General features: G+C 28.9%; 4 protein-coding genes across 4 annotated transcripts; 1 reads left to right on the top strand and 3 right to left on the bottom strand.

The window, feature by feature from the left end:
* Positions 1 to 1,607: 1,607 nt before the first annotated feature.
* LOC148204300 (putative proline-rich receptor-like protein kinase PERK6) lies at positions 1,608 to 4,194 on the bottom strand. Its single transcript, XM_088107874.1, has 8 exons — positions 3,705 to 4,194; positions 3,006 to 3,509; positions 2,765 to 2,851; positions 2,620 to 2,690; positions 2,464 to 2,540; positions 2,234 to 2,378; positions 1,915 to 2,076; positions 1,608 to 1,814 (listed from the first exon to the last, which is right to left on the bottom strand). Exons 1-8 carry the CDS (start codon positions 4,192 to 4,194, stop codon positions 1,608 to 1,610), a joined length of 1,743 nt encoding a protein of 580 aa, XP_087964000.1.
* A 1,823-nt stretch (positions 4,195 to 6,017) lies between these two features.
* Positions 6,018 to 12,752, bottom strand: LOC148204299 (uncharacterized). The gene is made up of 2 exons (XM_088107873.1): positions 12,588 to 12,752; positions 6,018 to 7,151 (listed from the first exon to the last, which is right to left on the bottom strand). The coding sequence occupies exons 1-2, from the start codon at positions 12,750 to 12,752 to the stop codon at positions 6,018 to 6,020; spliced, it is 1,299 nt and encodes a 432-aa protein (XP_087963999.1).
* A 1,405-nt stretch (positions 12,753 to 14,157) lies between these two features.
* Positions 14,158 to 14,832, bottom strand: LOC148204298 (organ-specific protein S2-like). Its single transcript, XM_088108069.1, has 2 exons — positions 14,700 to 14,832; positions 14,158 to 14,573 (listed from the first exon to the last, which is right to left on the bottom strand). Exons 1-2 carry the CDS (start codon positions 14,817 to 14,819, stop codon positions 14,349 to 14,351), a joined length of 345 nt encoding a protein of 114 aa, XP_087964195.1. The 5' UTR covers positions 14,820 to 14,832; the 3' UTR covers positions 14,158 to 14,348.
* A 7,138-nt stretch (positions 14,833 to 21,970) lies between these two features.
* Positions 21,971 to 23,564, top strand: LOC148204297 (BURP domain-containing protein BNM2A-like). Its single transcript, XM_088107455.1, has 2 exons — positions 21,971 to 22,187; positions 22,455 to 23,564. The coding sequence occupies exons 1-2, from the start codon at positions 22,131 to 22,133 to the stop codon at positions 23,424 to 23,426; spliced, it is 1,029 nt and encodes a 342-aa protein (XP_087963581.1). The 5' UTR covers positions 21,971 to 22,130; the 3' UTR covers positions 23,427 to 23,564.
* Positions 23,565 to 25,425: the final 1,861 nt, after the last annotated feature.

Below are 25,425 nucleotides of genomic sequence, written 5' to 3'. Positions count from 1 at the left end.
TTCTAAAAAAGTTATAATTTTACTAAAATTTTAATCTCGTTGATAATTAACGTAATCGAAAACATGTATAATATTTTACAATTATCACCTGTTTGGTGTTTAATACATTTATGAATTTTAGATCAAACATTTTTATATGTTTTTTTTTAAATCTAAACTTTTAGTCAAGGAATTTTATTATAGCTCTTTCATTGTATACTTTTTTTTGTGTTTCTATAGCATGTAAATAATTTACTTTTGGTTTATTAAATACATTGTTAAAATTTAACCAGTTTAAAATGAATAAAATATTTCAAGGATTGCAAAAATGAACATTTTACGGAAAACAAAATAAAACAATAAAGATCGAAATAAAAAATTACAAAACTCAAAAAAGAAAATTCAAAACTACAAGAATAATTATATTTTAAAAAAATTATTAAGTCAATTTCTAATTTAATTTCTTTTAGTTTTAATCAGAAATTTTCTTCCCTAGTTTTACATTCTCTTTATGTGACATCGATACTAGGGATATTTTACAATCACTTTTAAGGAAAAATGTTTTGGATATAGGGTCGAGTAACTCTACAAAACACGCATTCACGCTTTAACTCTAGCTATATGGATTCTTATATTCGTTCTAAATCCAAGTCTTCCTTCGTGAGCTCTTCAAACACAAAACACACCTTCACGCTTTAACTCTTTAGCCATACTGGTTCCTATGTTCGTTCTAAGTCAAAGTCTTCCTTCATCGGCTCTCCAAACCGATCGAAGATATCTGCCAAAGGTACTCTGATGTTTAAGTCAGTAATTAATTCGAAATGGGATAAGAGAAAGTCTTAAATTCACAATAAATATGATTAGATACTCCTTACCTTTAACCTCTATTTATAGTTTTTGAGGTGGGCCTAAAATTAGTGAAATTCTAATCACAATTCAATCTCAATTTATTATACTAATTGATATTTACTTTTAATCTCCATTTTTAAAGTTTATTTAAGAAGTACTTTGTTATTAAAACTACTTTCTCATTGGAACTGTGCATTCACCCTCTCCTCATGGGTGGTCGGATGAGGTTCGTCTTATCCGAATTTGGGGATTAAAGCAAATCGCTCTCATCTTTTTGTGGGATAAAAAAAATGTTTTTTAGATTAAATAATGAATATAAAGTTTGTGTAAAAATTTGTTAAGTGGGATAGAAAAGTATTTCCAAACATGCCTTGGTACTGATTCTGAATAAATTATGGGTGGTAACTTTGAAGAAAGAAACAGAGACATGAAAAGACATATTTGGCCCTTAGATTATTTTCATCTATTTTATATGATAATAACATATAAATCCGAATCCGAAAAGAAGTACAAAGGAGCTTCCACTAATTAATGTTACAACACATGTTCTACATTACATATATTCCCTTCACTGTCCAATGTTTACAAATCTATCAGAGTATCCTACTCAATCAATTACTCACTAAAACTCATAAATTGAAGAAATGTGTCTTCCATTTCTTTAACTTGTTGGATCCCTCTTATGCCAAACGAGAACATCATTAAAAACTTGTGGCAAGATCAGGAGTTACTATCCTTAAAGTTCAGTTGATGATGAAATCACAAATGGCATGCATGAATTAAGGAGTGTGCATTCGGGCTCCTACCCTCCTGCCGGCATTGCCATATTCAGCAGATGATTGTTCACTGCCACTCTCTTCTAATGCTAGTTTCCTGAACTTCATCATGTCAGCTTTATATTCCCCGCTTTCGCCGCCGAACCCAGGTTTCACTCCCTCGTAACCAAGCACTTCTACTGACACATCACCCTCCAGCACTCTCACAATCTAATTCATTCATTCATATCCATCATAATTTAAGTTAAAAAGAGAACATGAAAGTCAAATGAATGCAGTATGATAAATAATAAACCATGATTAGTATTACCTGACTCATTTTCGGTCGCTTCTTTGCCGAGTACCTTACGCTAAATGCAGCACAAGCCACCATACATGACATTTGGCGCTCGTCATAATTACCCTCTAAACGTTGATCCACAAGCCCTTCAAAACTTCCATCCTCCATTGCCTTTGTACAGAGTGGTCTAGCCTGTTCATGCACATAGATAGATATGGAACAAGTAGACATTATTATATTATAAGTATGGGAAACATTCACAAACTCCCAAACTGAAAGGTTCAAATTAATTAGAAATCTAAAGTTATTGAAAGTATGTGGGAATTAATTAAAAACTATATATACTTACCCAGTCGGCCAAACTATCTTCAAATTCCCCAGTGTTGTCCACAGGTTCCCGACCTGTTATGAGCTCCAAAAGCATAATACCGAACGAGAACACATCAGATTTGTCAGTTAGCTTACCGGTTGATGCATACTCTGGAGCCAAATACCTGAAATGTTTGGCAAACTAATTCACTTTCATTGCTTGAAACTTGAAAAAACGTATCATACATAATTTACAGTTTAATTTCTTACCCGAATGTTCCCATTACACGAGTGGAAACGTGAGTGGAAGTGTCTTGACTAATCTTTGCCAACCCAAAATCTGCCACCTGAATGGATAGATCCAATTGTTAATTAAGTAATCCCAGAAGAAACGCTTAGACAGAGAAATTTGATCGATATACTTACTTTGGCTTCGAAGTTGTTTTCAAGTAGAATGTTTGCACCCTTTACGTCTCGGTGAATGATACGAGGGTGACCTAGTTAATGTTAGAGGTCATGTTAACGTTGGCCTCATCGTTAATCGTTAAAAGAATAGTCAGAGATAACTTACAATCCTCATGTAAATAAGCAAGTCCTTTAGCCGATCCGATCGCAATTTTTAGCCTGGTATTCCAATCCATCACAGGTTGACCCTTTCCTGAAAAAAAGTTGACAGGTTTTCATCGTATAGATACAATAAACGGTGTAAAGAAAAGTATTCATGGAACCCAGTAGGTTGAATTATATAAAATTGGTGCAGTTAGGGCTAAGAGGAAAATTGAAGAAATGTTAGAAAGAAAGAGAGAACGCACGATGAAGGTGGTATTCGAGGGTATTGTTAGGCACAAACTCATAAACGAGGAGCTTGTTGGATTGTGAGATGCAATAGCCGACGAGAGAGACGAGATGGCGATGGTGGACGCGGCTGATGATGTCAACCTCAGCTTGGAATTCTCTGTCTCCTTGGCCATTAGTGGATTTGAGGCTCTTCACTGCAATTTCCTTGCCATTGGGTAGAACACCTTTGTGGACGAATCCGAAGCCACCCTGGCCCAGCAGGTTGTGTTGGCTAAAGCCAGCAGTGGCAGCCGAGAGCTCCTCGAAAGTGAAGGAGCTTTGGTTGAATCCGAGAGCCACCGTGGGGTGCGGAGGTGGCAAAACGGGACCATGGGGCCCAGAGTAACTGGCAGTGCTCATGTCAGAACTAACACCCTGGGTTGCTGACCAACCTCCAACTGGAACTGGATATGGAGGAATATGCATAACGTGCTCAACCTTATTGTTGTTGTACCCAAACTCGCTTTTGTGAAACCCATCTGCATGTACCCATTATTATTCGTCAACCATCTTATAATTGTTCGAAGAACACAGCAGTTCACAAATTTTAAATGGAAAAAATAAGAATGATATTGACATCATCTATAATTTCTAAGAACTTTGAAGTGATAATAAAAGAGTGCTCAAATCCAAGTTCATCACATGGATTTGTCTTTAATATAAAAAAAAAATACCATCAGGTTGATTATGGCAGTAATCAATGGGTAACTGAGATTTCTTTTTTCTTTTTATACACGCAAAGATGACCATGAGGAGGAGAAGGAGAAAAATCACAGCTGCTGCTGCGATTACTATTATAATTGGCGTGCTCAATGATTGGTTTCCACTGTCTCCTGACGAGCTTGAAGATGATGACTTGGGTGGAGACAACCGGTTCTTTGAAGGTGGAGGAGGAGAAAAATGATGGCCAGAATGTGGGGGCGGCGGTGACTCGCGGTTACCTGATTTCTTATCAGGAGGAGGAGGTGGTGGTGGTGGTGGCGGAGGTGGAGATGGAGATGAATTAGACGGCGGGGGCGGAGATTTCTTATCGCTTCTTGACGAGGGAGGAGGGGGTGAATTGTCCTGTGACGGTGGGGGAGGAGATGAATTGTCCGGCGGTGGTGGGGGTGGGGGTGATGAATCTGGTGGTGGTGGGGAATCGGAATTGGAATCAGAAGCCATTTGGAAGGATGACTTCTTCTCCAACGGAAGGGAAGGTTAAAGAGAGAGAGAAACCTGGCCCTCTCCCTCACGTAAGGATTCTGCAACTTGCGAAACCTGCCACAGTAAACAAATTGTATAAACATATATCCTTGTGCATGTTTTGATTTTGAAGGCGGGAATATACGAAGGTGCATGCTGATATTTTTTGCATGCATGCATGCACGAGGGGGTACGTACGTAAGAAAAGAGAATGCTACCTGAGAGCAAAGGACAGGAGGGTTATCCACAGAAAGAGAGAAGCATGGTGAATAATTATTATGCAATATTGTAATATGGAACCAAAAAATGTCACCTACAATGCAGCGTATAATTCATTTTTCACTGCAACGTTTCTCTTCCTATCTTTAACCTAATTAGATAATCCAGCCATGCATGCTTTCAGTTTTTTTATCTACTTTTAGCGTTAATAGTTAAACCAAAACTTACGACAATCTTCGATAAATCGCTCATATTCCTTTTTCTGGATTCTGTTGGTCGCAACCAATTCAAAATGTGCATCTTATTGCTTTGTTGGAGGGCAGCGTCGGACCCATTACAGAAGATTCAAAATCGATCGTGTTGAAGTTGAATGCGACTGTCTGGCCCGATGACTACGTGTTGGCCAAAGTTCATTTCTTTTTTCATGGAGCGTGATGAACTAATATTATGTTAAATTAATTATACAAAATAAATCATTTAAATATAAATATGATCCTGATTTAGACTCTGATCATAAAAAATAGATGTCAAATATTAGATACGATTACTAAAAAATGTCTATATTTTGCGTGAAAAAATATATTCATAGACGGGCATTTAGATTTTTCCAAGAAACATTTGTCCAAAACAACTGACTGGTACTAGAGAGTGAAATTTAGAGAAGGTAAGACAAAAAAAAAAGAGAAGTGTAAGAAAAATTGGTGTGTAATATTTTTTTTTCTATGCGACAATCAACATAGGCATCCTCAATTAGCATTTGAACAATGTGTAATATACTATGAGATTTTTGATTTTGTTGCAACGTATTCTGAAATTTCATTCCAATTTTCTTCATAATAATGCTTCATCGAGCAAGAGAGTCTCCTGAGTAAAAACTCCAAGGAAGACATGCCAGAGCCAAATTTTCCATTACTGAAGCAATTGGTACATAGATAAAAATCTGCGCGTCAGACACATCATACAACTGAGTAGGAAATTAACAATCATAACCCTGGTCTTCCAACAAAACGCAATCACTAGCTAAAAGTTCAAAAAATGTTTAAACAGTTGATCATCTTATTGCTAACTAAATGACAGACAGCAAAATCAATCAACACAAAACAGCCACAGAACTCCTTATAAATCAACAGATACAATGACCATCAGCAGAAAACACCATCTCTTGATGATGCATTTAGTAAAATTTGGAAAGGTCAGTGAATTTTCTGAGCTATCAGAACTCGTATAGAGTCTTCAAATAACCAAATTATGCAAGTGCTACATCCCAGAATGATTTAAGTTAATTCAGAAAATATTTCAACTGATTATTGATTCCTTGAAAAATTATGGTAGAGAATAGGTTTTAACTTTTCAAAAAAAGTTAAAACAAAAATTTAATTCCATTTTGTTGTGATTTTTTTATTAATAATCTACCTTCAAATAAGTTATATTTTTTATTTTCTTAACCATAATAAGCAATCAACTATAATCATAATTCTTTAAATAAAAACCATAATATACTATTTCATATTATTCATTGGATACATTGCACACAAACTTTATTATTAAGTGATATCATTGATAGTAGTTATAGCTTTCTTCGTTTATTCGTCATAGGTAAATTGAAAATTTGGTATAATTTTATCCTCTTGCTTCTCTTTGATGTTATCATTATCATAAGCTGACACGTTAGGTCTTGGTTCAAAATCTCCTTCAACATCTTTCTTTTTCTTTGCATCCATGTTGTTATCACCATAAGCTGAAACATTAGGTCTTGGTTCAAAATCTTTCACAACTTTCTTCTTTTCCTTTACACCAACTTCATTGTCACCATATGCTGAGACATTAGGTCTTGGTTCAAAATCTTCTTTAACTTCTTTCTTCTTTTTTGCATCAATGTCGTTGTCACCATAAGCTGAAACATTAGGTCTTGGTTCAAAATCTTCTTTAACTTCTTTCTTCTTCTTTGCATCAATGTCGTTGTCACCATAAGCTGAAACATTAGGTCTTGGTTCAAAATCTTCTTTAACTTCTTTCTTTTTCTTTGCATCAATGTCGTTGTCACCATAAGCTGAAACATTAGGTCTTGGTTCAAAATCTTCTTTAACTTCTTTCTTCTTTTTTGCATCAATGTCGTTGTCACCATAAGCTGAAACATTAGGTCTTGGTTCAAAATCTTCTTTAACTTCTTTCTTCTTCTTTGTATCAATGTCGTTGTCACCATAAGCTGAAACATTAGGTCTTGGTTCAAAATCTTCTTTAACTTCTTTCTTTTTCTTTGCATCAATGTCGTTGTCACCATAAGCTGAAACATTAGGTCTTGGTTCAAAATCTTCTTTAACTTCTTTCTTCTTTTTTGCATCAATGTCGTTGTCACCATAAGCTGAAACATTAGGTCTTGGTTCAAAATCTTCTTTAACTTCTTTCTTCTTCTTTGCATCAATGTCATTGTCACCATAAGCTGAAACATTAGGTCTTGATTCAAAATATTTGTCGACTTGGTTTCTTTCCTTTTCTTGAACATCATTATCACCATAAGCTGAAACATTAGGCCTTGGTTCAAAAATTTTCATAGCTTTATTTTTTTCCTTTGCATCAACTTTGCTTTCCCTCTTAACATAAATTTCATCATTTTCATAAGTTGGAAGACCTTTAAATTCTTCTGGCATATCCTGATGTTTCGTGACCATTTTCCAATATTCTCCTCCCATTTTTCTTGATTCCACATTTGTTGCAAACTTCTCGAATAAAGAAAAAAACAAAATTAATTACTACCAAAAGGCAAATCATAGTATACTATATCTTAAATAAATTATGTCACTGTTTTCGTTCGAAAATAAATATTATAATTCGAGTCACATTTAAACAAAAAATAAATAATATGATAAGTAAATGTAAAAATTGGCTGGATATTAAACAACAATTTACTTAATTAAAATGTATAACACATTTAAAGAGAATTATTGAAGGTATAAATATTGTTGTTCACCTTAACATAATCTTGTTTTTAGATTTCGCATGACTTTTTAAAATTTTCACTCGTGATATTAATTAATTAAAAATCTTATTTGGCATAAAGTTTTAGGCATATATATGTACATAGCTTTATGTTTATAGATATTAATAAACTAATAGCCCCATAGAAAAATTCCATGTAAAACAAACTAGAAAAGAAAATGTAACTACTACTTACGGCATATAGGATTAGGTAGAATTGTCTCAATTATATATTGTAGGAGATAAATCTAACTTTCCTTACATGACATAATTTACTTAATTAAAATAAGATCTTTACACATCATTGTTCACAAGCTTATAGGTTTGACTCTTTATAAAAATGCTTAAAATTTATGAATAATATATGATTTTAAGAAACTACGATATGACTTCATTGGTGTCTTTTCTATTTTTCTAATTTTATTCTCTTAATTACTATTTTTTAAATTTAAATAATTATTCATAATAAAAAAATATTTTTTAATTTTATTATTTTAGTAACTACTTTTTAAATTTAAACAAGTTACTTATTATAAAATAATTATTTACACTTTTATAACTATATTTTTCAAATTTAAATGATTATTCATAATAAACAATTATTTACATAATATTACTTATAATATTTTTTATTTTAAGAACTAAAATTAATTTTATCCATAACTGCATACATTTTTAGTTTTTTTTCTTAATTTTACCATTTGAATGATTATTTTTAAAATATAAATAATTTATAGATATTTAAAAATACTTACATACATACACGATAACACCTGTATTTATGCTAATAATAATAATAAACGTTTATATATATAAGTAAGTATGTAAAACGAACATTTACTTTTGAAATTCTTTTTCAATAATATAAATTTTGAACTTTTTACTACATAAAATTTTATACAGGTCTTGATCTAATTTATGTCTTATGATATTTGAATTAGCATAGGTTGTAATTTCTATGGGAAGGCTTATGTGCCAGTAACGTTCAAAATTTAAGCCAGTAACTTACTTGGACATTAAATAAAATTTTCATTCATAGAAAAAAAAATAGGACAAAGTTGTTGTTGAACGTAATTTATAATGCAAATATTTGACAATTATAAAGATAAATAGAATGGTAAAATTGAGTTGGAAATAAAATGTAAATGTAAGTAAAGTTAAGGCATAAGGTAGGAGAAATGAAAACATACCAGGAAGACTGAAAAGGACAAGCAGAGCAAGAAAAGACCTCATTTTGAAGAGTGTTGAAATGTGAAGGACTTGCAAGTAACCTTCTCTATTTATAGCCTATTCATTAGCTTAGGTATCTCTTTGCACGTTATTGCTGTTGAATACAAACAAAATTTCACATTAGATAAAATAAGATATCGATATGAGTTTATATACACATAAAATACCTCCATTGGTAAGAAGCTTTTTGAAGTGGTATCAAAAATAAATATGTAAAAGCTTGACCTAAAACGGACAATATCTTACCAATATGGAGATTTATGTGTATATGTGTGTTGTCCCTCTCTACAATTGTCACAACAAATTCTTTCAACCATACTAGGTTAGAAAATAGTAATAAGAAAAAAAGAGTTTATACAAGTAAAATGATATTTTGAAAAAATTAACTTTTATATTTTTAAAGAAAAAGATAATATTAAATAGCGTAAAGTGACCAATGCAACCTTTAACACTTTAATTACACCTCCATGATTCGATAAATTCTTCAGATTTATGGATTTATTACTCAATAAAATAATAAACGTAAATAAAATAATAAAAAATTAGCTTCATTTTTTTATTCATAAAAATTGAAAACTCACACGATTGTTTAACAAACTAATGTAAATTCCTTAATAAGTATTCATTTCAGAGTAATCGAACTTACATCCCTACTTCTTTAACGTACAATCACAATTCTTTTACTAAAATGATTTATTTATTATGTTTACTGATTTCTAAGAAAAACTTAAACGGCAGTTGAAAAGGAAGAGATAATATCTAAGCATTATCGTCGTATATATTATAAAATATTTAAGCTGCTATGTATGATGTTATCAAATTTATAGTAAAATAAAATAATTGAGTGAAATTATTATCAGATAGAACAAACACAGTCAATACTAAGATTCGCTGAAAAAGATCCGATCAAAGTGGACCTTCGTGTAATTAAAGTACAATAATAATAATGGATAGCGTGACATCAATTTTTAAATATTAACAATTTTATATGCAAAAAGTAAGAGGGATACTCCCTCCACACCAGCTCCCTCGCCTCTTCATTTTCGTTTTATCTTATAGTTAAAAGTTTTACTGAATTGATGTAAAGATTTACCGAATAACACATCTTCCAACCTTTCACTTTTTTAAAAACCTAATTAGCTCTCATTTCCTCACTTTTTTTCTTTGAACAATTTGTTTTATTTTTTAAAGTTTTTTTATACATAAAAAATATTAGATTATGTAAATCTACACAAATAAACATTTACAATGTTCAAAAATTAAAATCTACAAAAAAAATTAATAAACTAAAAATAAGAAAAATTAAAAGAGTTAAAACGCGAAAACTTGAATAAATGTGGAAAATTCGTCCAGTCTTCAACGGATCTCGACATCCGTGGACAGATCTCAAGATCCATTGAAGGCTGAACGAATTTCCCACATCCGTTCAAGTCTTCACATTTCTCTTATTCTTCCCCTAACACAACACACCACATACATTCATATACAAAACACATATAAAAAACAAAAACAATGAAATTTTAACCACAAAAATGTTCAATGAAAGAATAAACAAAGAGAAATAAGGAGGGAGTCAGGGCTCTATGTATGTGAAAAAGAGAGAAAGTGAAGGAGTAAGAGCTCTCTATTGAAAAATTAACCTTGAAATATATACAAACATATAAATTTATAGGACATAATATTTATTTAATCATTCAAATATATTACATATTGAAACAAATAATTATTTTGCACGTTTTTATTTTATTTTATAATATTATCTACCTTGTATAAAACACGGTCATAAAACCAATCAATGATACAAATAACATACTCCATAAATGAATTGAAATCAAGCACATGTATAAAACAATTAATCATTTTAAACATTTAATTAACAACACTGATCTAACTTATTAAATTAATTCATAAAATATAGATTATTCTTGGAAAAATAATTTGAACCCCATCATATACCGTGTGTTACCATATTATTAGATTTCTTACTAACTTCAGTCTTTGAGTAAAACTCATTAATTTAAATTTATGATTAAAGATACATGTATTATGAAAGATTAACTGTGTAAAAATTATAAATAATATTTTAATTTAACAAGAGATCAAATTAAAAATATTAAAATTAAACAAACAACTTACCAATATTACATAAAGAAATTGTAGTTATCGTCTCTAAATACATACATATTAATGCTTCCTTCTTTCATCTTGGTCAAAAAAAAATTTTAAGGAGAAATGTAAGGTGCTTAATAATGTTAAAGATTATACATTTATCCATTTACATTATTATTAATAGTGGTGTGAAAATAGGTTGTAACTCGCGAGCCAACTCGGCCCACTAGAGTTTGAGTTGGGTTGAGTTTAAAGAAAATGTAATATTTTTATGTGGGTTAATTTTCAATCCGACTTACTTAGAACCCAACTCACCGGGTTGAACCCGTGATGAGCTGGATTGACTCACAAACTCACCTAATTTAATTTAGTTAGTTATTATTTTGTATTTCAATATTATTAATTAACAATATTATATTGTAGATGAAATAAAAAAAATGTTTTAAGAGACAAAAAATATTATAGTTTTATCTATTCAAGACTCTAATATTACAAATGGACAAGTGATACACAAATTATCAATATTAAAAACTTATTTGTTTGTCTTTTATGCTTATTTTTTTATTACACTTGAATTCTATGATATATTTTTTTATTTTGAATGGTTTAACATCATTTTAGAGTGAAATTTATTTAGATTTGAATTAAAAAATTATAATTTTTTTATTTTAAAAAACTTATAATTAAGGGAGCGAGTGAGACAACCTATTTAACCCACCAATCCCGTAGTGGACCAGAACTAGATCGAACTGGATTACTAAGCTCTAATTATCAAGATCAATCCAAAATATTATTTGATAAAATCTTGGAAATTACTCAATTGATTAAAGAGTTTAATTATTTATTTATTATTAATTTTTTTCTATACATAATCTAACATCAATTACTATCTCAAACTAAACCTAAGAGATAAAAGTATTACATTTATTTATGTAATTTTGAATAGGGTACACATTTTTAATAAATGTGAAGGTTTTTAGTTGAGTTGTTATTATATTTTATTTTTATTAAGTATTTCAAATTTTTAAAATTTTTAATAGAATTTCTGATATTTAAATATTTGTAAAAGAGAAAAAAAGGACAATAGAGCCAAAACATTAAAAAAAATTGAAACAACCTAGTCATAGCAGCACATTGCCAAAATCTCTCCATGTTTAAAATTAGTGATAATGTTAATTATTTTATGTCCATGTGTCATGATCTACCTTTATTTGTCGACACAAAAATCTGCCATAGAGATCCGTCAACAACTTGCCACTTTATTCATTTAAATACAGAATAGATAAATATTTGGTTTATTTGTTAATTCAATCATACGAAAAGTGTTAGCATTATGTACAACTACTACCTTGTTTGAATCTGTTGTCGACTTGTTTTGTTGCATCCCAGTTAGATTCACCCAACCCCACATTTTCATTAAGTAAAATCTTTATATCGTGTTACCCATGAATACAGAAAAATAAAATAAAATTATTTACTATTAAAAAATATAAAATTAACTTAATTTTATAAAATTAATTTGTAAAATAAAATATACATTTATATATTTTAGTCTTTCTCTAATATAAGACTTTCAACATATATTTTTACATCCATATATATATATATATAAATAAAGTAATTATTATAAAAAAAATATTGTCAAAAAAGTATCATTATTTTTTTTTCTTTGCTATTTCCCAATTTCTTTGTTGCAGTGTTCCTATGGATGCAAGAATCAGAGAATTCTTGGAAGTTGTTCTTGAAGAGAGTCATATTCAAGATATCCAAATATCCTAGAAACCCAACACATCTAAAAGAGAATGGGCTTGGAACTAGAGCCCAACACTCATCAAAACCCAGACATAATCAATTGGGCCTTTTTTCTGCTGCACCATTATTTCTCTGCGCTTCCCAATTTTCTCACTGCCAATGAACTTTTTTGCGCATTCCCAATTTTCTGCACCGCTACAAATTTCATTGTGCATATCAATTTTCTGCACTGCCATAACTTCTTTGCGCATTCCCAATTTTCTGCACAGCCATAATTTCTTTGCACATTCCCAAATTTCTGCACCCTCATAACTTCTTTGCGCATTCCCAGTTTTGAAAACCGAAAGAGTTTATTACGTGGAGGTGCAATTAATAATGATAGGGTGCAGCAAGGAAAAATCACCTGAAATATCCCTACGTACCCGAAATTCAATCTTTGTGCATAAATTTGTTTATTATAGAGAGAAGGAATAATATCAAATATTTAAAGGAAGGCCGAAGCTACACGTAAGACTTTATGTCATCTAAGTATTTTATTGCATGGAATAAAGATTAAGGCGAAAAGCATCTTTCCTTAGCCACCAAGTACAGAATATGTATATCGTCTTTTCATGTGTTCATCATTTCTCACTTTCATCTTCTTCTTTTTCAACTAAAATAACTCATTCTTCACACACCATTCTGATAAACATAACTTCTCCTCTCCAACATGGAAAATAATTATCATATCAGTATTATCATATAACTTCTCTTTAGCTAAAATTGTGTATCATATATATTTGTTAAGACAGAAACACTTATGCGACTTTTGTTCAAATTTGACTATAATAATATTTTATATTAAATTTTGTAAGAGATTAAGCACACGTGAGTAAATCAATATAAACAATATATATATATATATATATATATATATATATATATATATATAAAGTATTAATATTCTTTAAGTTATCAATTTATTCGCTCGTATCCTATTTGAGTAATACTTATATTATGTTCATGAAATAATTATAATTTAAGTTTAAAATGTTAAGTGGGTGATACATAAAATGAACAAACAAAATTTTTTGTTAAATTGACTTATGTTAAATTAAATTCAAGCTCACAAAACTATTACATCACAAAATTATAAAGTGATATTAACTACTTATATACTCTAAACAATATACTTTAAACTGATTTTGATGTAAAAAATAATGAATGCTTCACTAAAAACATAACAAAAAATAGTGAATTATTATTATTTTTTTTACAAAACTTAATTATATTGTTATTGTGAAACCGAACGAGAATGTTTCTTGTTTGTTTTTAACTATTTGATTTTAAGAAAATGGTTTTATATTCCTTCTTTTTCTGTGTGTTTGTGTTTCCATAGAAAAATCTCAAACAAATATAGAGATGAATACGTGATAGATGGAGTAATTTCATTAGAAGTTTAGAGCATCATCCAGTTGAATTTTTTCTGGACAACTATGTATTAATTGTGAGATTTAGAAGATAAAAAAAATGTATTAATTGTGAGATTTAGAAGATAAAAAAAAACACGATTATTTTAATCTGTGAGATCCACCAAACAATCTATGAGGATTCTCAACAATATCGGGAGAGGGAGAGTTGAGAAAAGTATGTATTCTGCAGTATTATTGTGAGAAATTGATTAAAAGCAAGATGCTGCAAATTTATTAAAAGAAGGATTACTACTAGATAAACACCAGGATTAAAAGCTATTACATCTATACTAAAAGGGCTTCAAACTTTTAGTAGAAATTTAAAAACAGTAATTAATCTGGTGCTAAACAAGACTTCTATCCCTCACATTTGTTGCATATATGTGTATGGGAGCTTCAGTCTTGATTCTTCTGCTGCATCTGTTTCATGGGGACAACATGGGTGTGATATAGTATGACATTAGGTTTTACATCGAAGTCCCTAACAAAACGATCCTTCCCTGCTTCTGAAACATGGGAATCCTCGATAAGGTCTTTAATTGCTTCTGGCATAGCTTCTTCCTTCATCGTCTCCTCCCAATATCCTTTCAGGTCTTTTCTTGCGCTGCTCAAACTTCCAACCTATGAGTTTCAATGAAGACAAAACTTTAAGGTATTTTAAACACAGACAGAAGCCTTAGATTTGGCAAAAGTAGAAATCAAAGTACAAAAGAACAACATAGTTTGTGAAACAGATTCAAGAGGTACCAGTAGAAGAGAGAAAAGTACGAAAACACCAAAATTCGACTTCATGTTTACGCTAATCTGTGCAGAGTCGTCAGCCTCTGGATATTTCTTTAACCCACAACTGACCCACTGTCCACACATATATATGTTTATATATGTCATCACACCAGTTTGAAAAAGATAAAAATCAACTACATAGTATATATTAAACGATAATGGTATTTTGATAATATTTTTTAAAAATATTATAATATTATTTATGTGTTATTTATGATTGGTCTAAAATTGTTTTATCATCAATAATAATAATTATAAATACTAATATAAATTAATAAATGATGTTAAAATATTATAAAAAAAATAGTATCAACGTATCATTATATTATATTAAAACATTAAAATCATCCTTCCGCGTAAAAACCATTTAGTAAAAAATATTATAATTCTTAAATAAATTTTAGTGTTCCAAGAAATTTCGACATATTTTTTTCTTCTTTACCGACATCATTTGTTACATTCAATATTTTCCTGAATTAAAATATTAATTAAAATATGGAGATAAGAAAAAGTTGCTAGGCCGCACCACATTCAATCTTCACTGTTCATGTACACGCCACACAAGAAATAAAAGTTTTGACTGAATGAAGAAGGCCAGAAGTCTCACTTGTATTAATTTCTAATTTTCCAAAAATTTTAAATGTTAAATAATTTTTTAAAATTATTTATTTAGCATAGTTGTAATTCTCAAATATTTGTAATAATATCATCACTTTGTATTGAAATAATTGATTTATATGATTTTCTTATTTTAAGTGGTTGGCAGTGTTGTACAAACTTGAATGATGTTTTAATGCATAGGTAGGAAAGTGGAAATTTCAACAGAAAAAGAGTACCGAGCATCTAGATGGAATAGAAATAGAAAAAAAATAATATATATATATATATATAAATTTAGGTATACTAGGAAAAATTAATTATCATAAAATGTTTGACAGAAATGAAATTAATAAAAAGGTAAATACACATTATACATCTAATAAATATTATTTTAATTATTTTTATAACATGTTTAATAATTTTATATCACTTAAAAATAAAAGTTTAAAATAATTTATTTTTTTTTTACTAACATCTTTTTTGAAAATAAAAACATAATAAATAAAAATTTCAAAATTGATAATATTTTGAATATCTAGTAAATGATCATAACAATATTATTGCACAGACTTGATATTAAAGAATAAAAAGAATATAATTATATATTTAAGGTGATCATATAAACATGACTTTTAATTTAATGTTGTCTGTGTCTTAAAATTGTGAAAAAGTCTCTATTACGCGCTTACACAAATAATATTTTATAGTATTTAGTGAAAATCAGTTATTGACAAAATTATTCAATTAGTTAGAGACACATAATCAACCGCCACACACGTGCAAAAGTCATACCAATTTATTTTATATATATATAATTTTCTATAAATAATTTATAATTTGCTGTTGTCAGTGCAAGCCCATGGCATAAAGCAATCAGTTGGTTTTTTTTCTTTAATTTATAAATGTAGTGAAAATGGGAGGCATCCCAATGGGTATTTTATATAAGGGTTGTGAGCTATAACATGAAAAAGATTTGAATCCACTCCAAGAAAGGTTTTTTTTTTTTTAAATTATCTATTAGACTTTTTAGTGAATATTTATAGAAATATATCAATATATTTTTAATATATCAAAGTTAATATATATTGGTTTAATTGTTTAATTTGTTCCTATTTATATTATTTTGTATCAATTTAGTTTTTATTTTAAAAAAAATATCAATTTCGTTCACATGTGCCATATAAACTTAATATATTTTAGAAATTATAACAGAAGAATAGTATCAAAATTTTATTAAGAAATTCTTATTTTGGTGTCTATAACTTAAATTAGTTTCTTAAGGAAAAATAATTTTGGAAATTAACCTCTTTTCATCTAATTTAAATACAATACAAATGTTAAACTTCATATATAAATTAAAATCATAAAAGTATTTAAAACTTATGAATGAGTTTATCACTTTTATAAAGCCTTTTTGTTTTACTTTTGGTAACATTTTAAAAGATTTCTTATTAATGGAGATATCTTATATGTATATAAACTCATGTTCATCTCTTATTTTATTCGATTGTGAGACTTTGTTTGTATCAACATCTGGTTATTTTTTGTCTAAATTAAAAGTTGTAATTTTTTTAATCTAATCTGATTTAAACGTGTAACAAGTCTAGTTGATTCTTGAATTTGAACTCATTCTAACAACACTAATAATTTGTAAGTAAAAATAAAATAAATTTTAAATTTTAATAAAAAAATGAGCTTTTTTTTGTCTATTACACAATAAACTCAGGTGAGAATGAAATGCATATTTCTTTATATATTATAAATCGGTAATAATTTTTGTAGTGTCACTTTCAGTCGAGCCTTTGTATTAAAGAAAGTAAAGAAAACATATGGATTTATTTGAAAAGTCAACTTGAAACGTGCAAACTAAGAAAATGAATGTGATGGTGATAAATAAATGGGATAAAAGTGTAGTTGCAGCACTTAGTTTTGTTCCCTTTCACATGTTCATGCACGGCATACCTATTTGGCATATATGCTTGTCTTGTACTTTTCTTTTTCACAAAGTCAACTATATTTCTGCATCAGGTGCCCTACTTCTTCTATTTTTCTTCTTTCAAAAAAGGGTTTTCATCACTTTAAATTATAAATTCCTCCAATTAAATAACACCTTACTCTTTACCTCACCACATAAATTAAAGACTTAAAATTAATACATCCTTTAAAAAGGGCGTCAATTATGTCCTTACTTAATAAAATTTATATCAATGAAATCCCTTCCGTTAAATCTGTACAAACGGCGTTAATTATTTTTCTCTCTCTCCTATTAACGTCGTTTGTACGGATTTAACGGAAGAGATTTTATTGATATAAAATTTATTAAGTAAGGACGTAATTGACGCACTTTTTAAACGATGGACTAATTTGATATAGGATATTAATATAGGATATTAATATAGGATATTAAGCCTATATTAAATCAAATTCCATACACATCTTGCAAATAACCCCTCCAACTTTGCCTTCCTTTCAACTTCTTCTCTTTAAATAAATAAGTGATGTTGAAGTCATTCAAAATAAATACTACTTATTTCTTTTATAAAAAGAAACCATCTGTTATGTGTTAAGTTAATATCTAAAGAAATACTATTTTTTTTATCGCATAAAAAAAAAAAAAGAACGTGGGGTGAATAAAGATGTAGATGCTTTTTCTGAAAAATTTGATATAGTGGAAGAAAGGTTGAATATCTGATACAGTATGTATAGGTTTTCCCATTTTCCACATGTTCTGCAGCATTTGCTTGATTTAACATATGCTGGTGAAAATGAGAGGCAGAAAATAGTTTGGGTTTGACGAAAATATTGTGGTAATGGCGTGAGTGAATTTGATACGATAAGGTCAAAAGGAGTTTATAGAAAAGGTTTTGGAAGAAATGAGAATGGTTGAAAACGAGATAGTTTGGCAGATTCGATGATAATGCTGTGTTTGTGCATTTCAATTAGTTTGCATTTCAATTTCAGCCATTGAGAAAAAGTTGAGTGGCGCAGCAACAACAGTTTCGTCAACGTTCTTCGTTTCCCACTATACATCACACTCTCCATAGTCAAAATATTTGATTGTGACACAAACGAGACAATGGGATTCCATCCAATTTAGTCAAAACCAATTTTACTTTAAAAGTGTCGTTCATGTTAAGAAATGAACTTTAAACCTAACTCAACCTCACAAAACCGGTATGTGTGGTTAGATTTGAACTTCACTTATATATTATAATTTGACTTTATTATCTCTAGTCGATATGAGACTTCCAACACACCTCCGTCGAGGTATAGACATCTCAAGCGCAATAGTAGAATTAATTAGTGGTCTGATAGTGACCCAACAATGGGTGAAACAAAATGTCCACATAGGTCTCGTTAGGATAGGCTACAACCATGACTCTGGTACCATATTAGAAAGTGATTTTAAGTCTAACTCAACCCCACAAAACCGGCGAAGGTGGGGTTTGCACCTCACTTATATATTATAATTTGACATTATCTCTAGTTGATGTGGAGCTTCCAACATTTATCTGGACATAAAACCTATATATAACTTCATCTTAGCAATAAAGAAAATTTTACTACAAATAAAGAAACACATGAAAACAAAATAAATCTATAGATTGTTTTATATATATATATATATATATATATATATATATATATATATATTTTTTTTTTTTTTTTTCTAGTTAGAAACATCTATGTTAATAAATATCATGATAATTTAGTAGGTGATGAAAGTAAGAAGTTATAATATTTTCATTGTATGAGAGTTAGAACAATTTTGTTATCTTTATTCAATATATTTGTTTTTAATAAAATCCCTTGATTCAACGTCATTTGTTATTACTAGTGTTTGAAGTTCATGCAACTCAATAGGGTTTTTAAGTCATAAGAAATATGGAGTTTGGTCAAACAATATATATATATATATATATATATATATATATATATATATATATATATATATATATATATATATATATATATATATATAATTAGACTTGAAATGTTGAACCAACATGATTTGTTTATACGAGTCAAGATAAGCGTGGCAAGAACTCAACACACATAAAAATAGAGAAATATATAATTAAATTAAAACGAAGAACGAGTAAAGAAAAATAATATTATCATATTTTTTATTCATTTGCCTCTTTTCATTCCACTTTAAAAAAAACGGTTGACAAAAAATTAAAACTGAAAATACTTAATTAAAAAAAAATACGACTAAAAGTAACTAAACAATATATAAAAATAATAATACCACGAATTTCATATTTTTAAAAATTATTCTGACTCCCTTATTTATTATCAAATAATAAAAGTTAATTTCATCTTCACTCTTCCTTTTATTTATTCTCAACTAATCAGATAAATCATTAGTATGTGTACAAACATTAAGAACACCTTTTGTACGACATACTTTTCTTTCCTTGCATCACTATACCATAATTTATTTGCTGTATGTAATTAAGTTTGTATAAAATTGTGTATACGGTGCGTGCAATTAATATCTCTTATTAATTTTAATGAGATGACTTAGGTGAGTTACATGTATGTTTGACAAAGAAGAAAGGTGATAATGTATTTAATTAACATGATAGTTAACCTAATGATATTATTATTAGAGCAATTAAAATAGATTTGAGTCTACCATTAGACGTGATCATTGCTTACAAAATTAATTTGATCAAACTATATACAAGCTGTCTCTTAAATTGTATGAGATCATTGTTTATTTGAATATTTTAACTTACGGTTTGAATGGTAATTAATTTGGATGGTAGGTTGGTAGACTTAGTTGACCAGCTTTATAAAATGATTATATATTTTTATTTAAAGTAAATGTAATATTATTCTTTTAAAAAGCACGAACACAAAAAAAAAAAAAACACACACACACACACATATATATATATATTAATCTATATATTGAATAATTATATATAAAATTAACATAATTGATTTTGTCTAAACATCTCAATTTTTTATTTAATAAAATCTAAATTATTACAAAATTATATAGTTTAGAATAAAATTTTATTATTATTTTATTGAAAATTTCAATTACAAAAATATTTTATTAAAAAAATCTAAGACATGTTATTTATTTTAATGAAACTTTTTTAATAACTTTTTCTTTAATCGACCAATAAAAATTAATATAAAATAAATAAATAAATAAGTTGTTTTCATAGATCTTCACACAGCATCATTAAAGAATAATTACTGACAAAAAATAAAAATAAAACAGTCATCCAACAGATAGTCTTATTAACTAAAAATGAAACATATGATCCTCGTACCATACCTTCTAACCAAAAAGTATAAGAAAATGAAATTTAAAATAATAAAATTTGAATGAAATAAACGAGAATAGTTTATAGTCTATGTATAAATTTTATATTCTTTATTTATGTGTATTTGAGTGAGAATAATAAATAAATTAGACGTCACCGACACTGTATATATTATATATTACCCCAATAATATTATTTCTTCATCATGTGCTTTTATTCCCAGGATTTAAATTTCGTATAAAACTTAACTCCAGTTTGATTTTTTTTTCTTTCTGAACAGGCATAATTTCGGGACTAATGAACGCTTTATTCAAAATTTTCTTCCATATAATGTTAACCGAGTTCCTACATTTTATAATTACTTAAAAATGGCCAAAATCCATAACAAAAATACATTTCATATATATAAATGTATTTTTCGTTATTCTTTGTATTCTTCAAATATAATGTATAAAGATAGTCATTTAATAAAATTATTGTATTTTAAAAAATGAATAGTGAAAATGATAAGAAACCGTCTTGTATAATTCTTACATATAATAAATTTGATTTAACTTAGAATAAATTCATATTCTTTCTTAATTTACTATATAATCAAACATTAAATTATGTTTAAAAAATGCTTAAGAAAAACTTTTTTTTATTTAAAAGAAAAATGATATTTTGACAGTACAAATATTTAGTGTTGTCAAAATGGTTTATCGAACCAATCCGACTCACTTATTATTAACGAGTTGAAAAAATTAGAACTTGATTTAACACATTATGATTGGCAGATTAAACAAGTTAATTCACTCATTCATGATTTATTAGTGATAATTTTTTTTAAATTCTAAATAAATAATAATAACTTTCTAATTCAAATCTAAATAATTTCAATAAATATATCACGTTAAATTCAAAAATTTATTTAAAATAAGAAAAACAATAAAATCAAAATATATTCCAAAATTATTTTAAACTCTAAAATATAAAAAATCAATTAAAAAACAAAATGAGGTAAAGTGATGAAATAATTCAATTCACCGCGAATTAAACTTGAAAAATAGTAAATCAAATTTAAAATTCACTAATATTAAATTTTTTTATTTAATCCAACTCAAACCCATAATAAATTTAATAAATTGAATTAAATCATTAATTTCAACCTATTTAACAACATTAATAAAATTTTTATATTTATTTAAATCATTTTTCATATCTTTTTATATTTTTTAATCTTTAAAAATATAAAAAATTATTTTCTATAACTATTTTATCTTATATTAACTTTCAAATAAATATAAAAATATATCACCTTACCATTAATTCATGTAAAATATAAAATAGGAAGATATACCACCAAAGCAGCTCCATAAAGTGCAGAAAACTGTGACACCAGAAGGTTCTGAATATTGATTTGCGAGCTTTCATGTTTTCCTATAACCCAATATCTTGAATGGTCTCTGCTCCTTTTCTCATACAAGCTTGAAAGAAGAAGAACCAGAAATTTCAAGGAAAAGAAAAGATGAGACTTGGATTTGCTTCTTGGAGCTTCATCCTATGCACCCTACTCATCTTTTTGGTAAGATCCAGTTGTGCTATTCAAATAAACTAAGCCATATCTCTGTTGACTTCCATAGACAGATCTTACAACTTGGCTTTTCTTCCTCTGGTTCTTGAAAATGTTCTTTTGTCTTTTGCTTTTTTTCCTTTGCTTGAAACGATTTTGCTTCGTTAGTTAATTTTTATCATCGTGTTGTTGATCTGACAGCGATTGACTTTACAGAAATTTTTTGCATGGTCTACTTCGATTATTAAACTTTCTTTGTCTTCTTGGTTGACGTTGCAGATTCTGCAAGAGGGTGGAGCTAGAAAGATATCCACAACATCAAGCAGAGAAATTGAACTGAAGGAAGCATCCTATAATTTGCAGAAGTTTGCAACAGAGGGTCTTGTACTCGACAGCATTATTCAGCTTGAAGGCGCTGATATAAGCTTGAAGAAGAAGAAGAAGCATGTCCATGATGAGGGCGAGGATGAAAATGATGACGACGACGATGATGACGACAAGAAGAAGGAGAAGGGGAAGAAATATAAAAGCGAAAAGATCATTGAAAGTGATAATCACAAACACATGGCCCCTGAACTGAATGTGTTTTTCACCCCAGATGATTTGAAGGTTGGGAAAATCATGCCCATCTACTTTTCCAAGAAAAACTCTTCAAAGTCTCCAAAATTTCTAACCAGAGAAGAAACTGACAAGGTTCCCTTCTCCTCAAAACACCTACCATACCTTCTGAAATTCTTCTCCATCCCAAAACACTCACCCCAAGCCAAGGCTATGAAGTATACACTCAAACAATGCGAATTCGAAAACATGGAAGGAGAAACCAAGTTCTGTGCCACATCTTTGGAGTCCTTGTTTGATTTTGCACACTATCTGTTTGGTTCAAACACACAGTTCAAAGTTCTGACCACTGTCCATCTCACAAACTCAACAGCTGTTTTACAGAACTATACCGTATCAGAAGTGAAAGTGATTTCGGTTCCAAACGTTATAGGGTGTCACCCTATGCCTTACCCTTATGCAGTTTTTTACTGCCACAGTCAGCAGAGTGACACCCGTCTCTACGAGGTGTTGGTGAAGGGTGAAAATGGAGGAAGAGTTCAAGCTGCAGCTATTTGCCACATGGACACCTCTAAGTGGGACCGAGATCACGTGTCCTTTCGTGTTCTCAAAGTTGAACCTGGAACCTCCCCTGTTTGCCATTTCTTCCCTTCTGATAATCTAGTCATGGTACCTTTATCTGGGGCTCCATAACTACTTTTCTGTTTTATGTTTCTGTGTACCAACCTGGTTCTACTAGGAAAAATGAAAAACTAGGTATCTAGTTTAATAAGGATGTCTTTGTGGCGTGCTTTGGAATAGAACGTTAATGTGATGTTTATCTTCTGCGTATGCTTGTTCTGTGCATGTTTGTTATTCTGTCCTGCACATGTTCATGGCTACTCAATAGTTTGCTTGAACTTTTGTAGGCCAGTATCCGAGACATGTTTTGGTAGGAAAACAAATAAGTTAACAGTTTCATTAGCAAAAACGATCGAATAGGATTAAGGAAATAAATTAAAGTTGTGGTAAAAATTTCTTAAGATCCTTTTATCTTAAGTGTCTGGGAAATTGGAAAATTTTGAATTGAATGGTCTATATGAGACTCAAACTCGTAAAACAAGAAAGTTGCTATATTTTTTTGTAGTGGATGAATAATTAAAGAACTATGAAAGAAAATCATAAATTTATTTTTTTAAAACCAAGAAAGTTATTATATATTTTTTTATTTTAGAATATAAACTTAAGAGGTATAAAAAATAAGTATTATATGCGTAAATGCTTTTTCAAGGTAGTTTAATCATAACTTTTTCTTTTGAGCATTGATTTAATAAACTTGTATAATCCAAAAGTATTTTAATTTTTTATTTGAGTCTAAATTTTATAAAACATCTTGATTTAGGTGAATATTGTATAAGCACTTACAAAAAATAAATATAGAAGTATTTAAGGTTGTGTTCTTTTGGGTAGATTTAGGGGAGATGATTTGGGGAGATGATTTGAATGGATTTGAAGGTAATTTTTTAGTTGTTTTTTTGAGTGAATTTGTGGGTAATTGAGAGTGGATTTGGAAGTAAAGTTTGTGAGAATTAGTGTAGGATTTGATTGATGTGATAGATTTTAAAAATTAGTTTAATTGGTAGAAATTAAAGATTACCAAAATGCCCCTAGTCATAAAAGTAATATAAAATGTTATTTATAAATGTTATATTTAATTGTAAAATTGTTTATAAAGAAAAAAAATATGAATAATTTATAAAATTAATGTTTAAAAATTATAAAAATTAAATAATCAACTTATTTTTAATAAATTAAAAAATATAATATACCTAATTTTATTAAGACGTAGATCTTTTTAAATTATAATATTAAAATAATTATACAAAAAACTGAAAAATAAAATAAAGAGGTGTTAGTTTGGAAAAGGAAATGATCTCCCTGTAACCGGTTACCGATTACACATGTTGCTTTGGAAATTATAGCCCTGTAACCGGTTACGCGTTTGCGTAACCGATTACACATGTATACGGTATTATGGAAATGGCTTAGGGCAAATGTGTAAATGTGATCACAATCCGCGCAAATCATCTCAGTAATGCGAAGATGGATCGAACCGTGCTTTCCTGCAAATCCATCGTTTTTCGTCTTCGACAATCGTTGCAAACGAACACCTTCAGCTCCTTACAGTGAATTCCCTTCAACCGAACACACCCTAAAACTCTAAATGCAATGAGTTGAAAGGGTTGGGTTACACATTCCGTGATAAACTTTATTACTATTTATAATATTTGTTGTATCTATAACAATTGTGTACTATTTATGGATAAAAAATTAATATTAAGCGATATGTGCTGTAATCAATTAAAACTCAGAATATTAAATTAAAATAACGATCTTCCTTAAGATTTAGTCAAAAAAAGATTTCTAAATTTCTTTACACTTTAAAAGTTATTGCAACAAAACATGTGTTGGTCTTATGTGTCACTTTCTTTTGTTGTGAGTTTTATTTTTAGTTATTCCTATTGTCGACAGACGATCATAGTACATTAATCACAATACATCACCACTGATATACACTTTACATTTTAATATAACCACTATATCTATGCAATACAATATTAACTAGCATACACTTAAACACAAATAATGTTTACTAATATGGTTAAAGTTTAAGTTGGAACTTCTACATTATTGTATTAAATAAGAATAAATA

Source organism: Vigna umbellata, chromosome 2 (genome assembly GCF_029865625.1).
Source record: "Vigna umbellata cultivar VRB3 chromosome 2, Vumbellata_1.0, whole genome shotgun sequence".
Lineage (NCBI taxonomy): Eukaryota > Viridiplantae > Streptophyta > Magnoliopsida > Fabales > Fabaceae > Vigna > Vigna umbellata.
The sequence above is the reverse complement of the archived record's forward strand: the minus strand, read 5'-3'. Positions and strand labels throughout refer to the sequence as shown.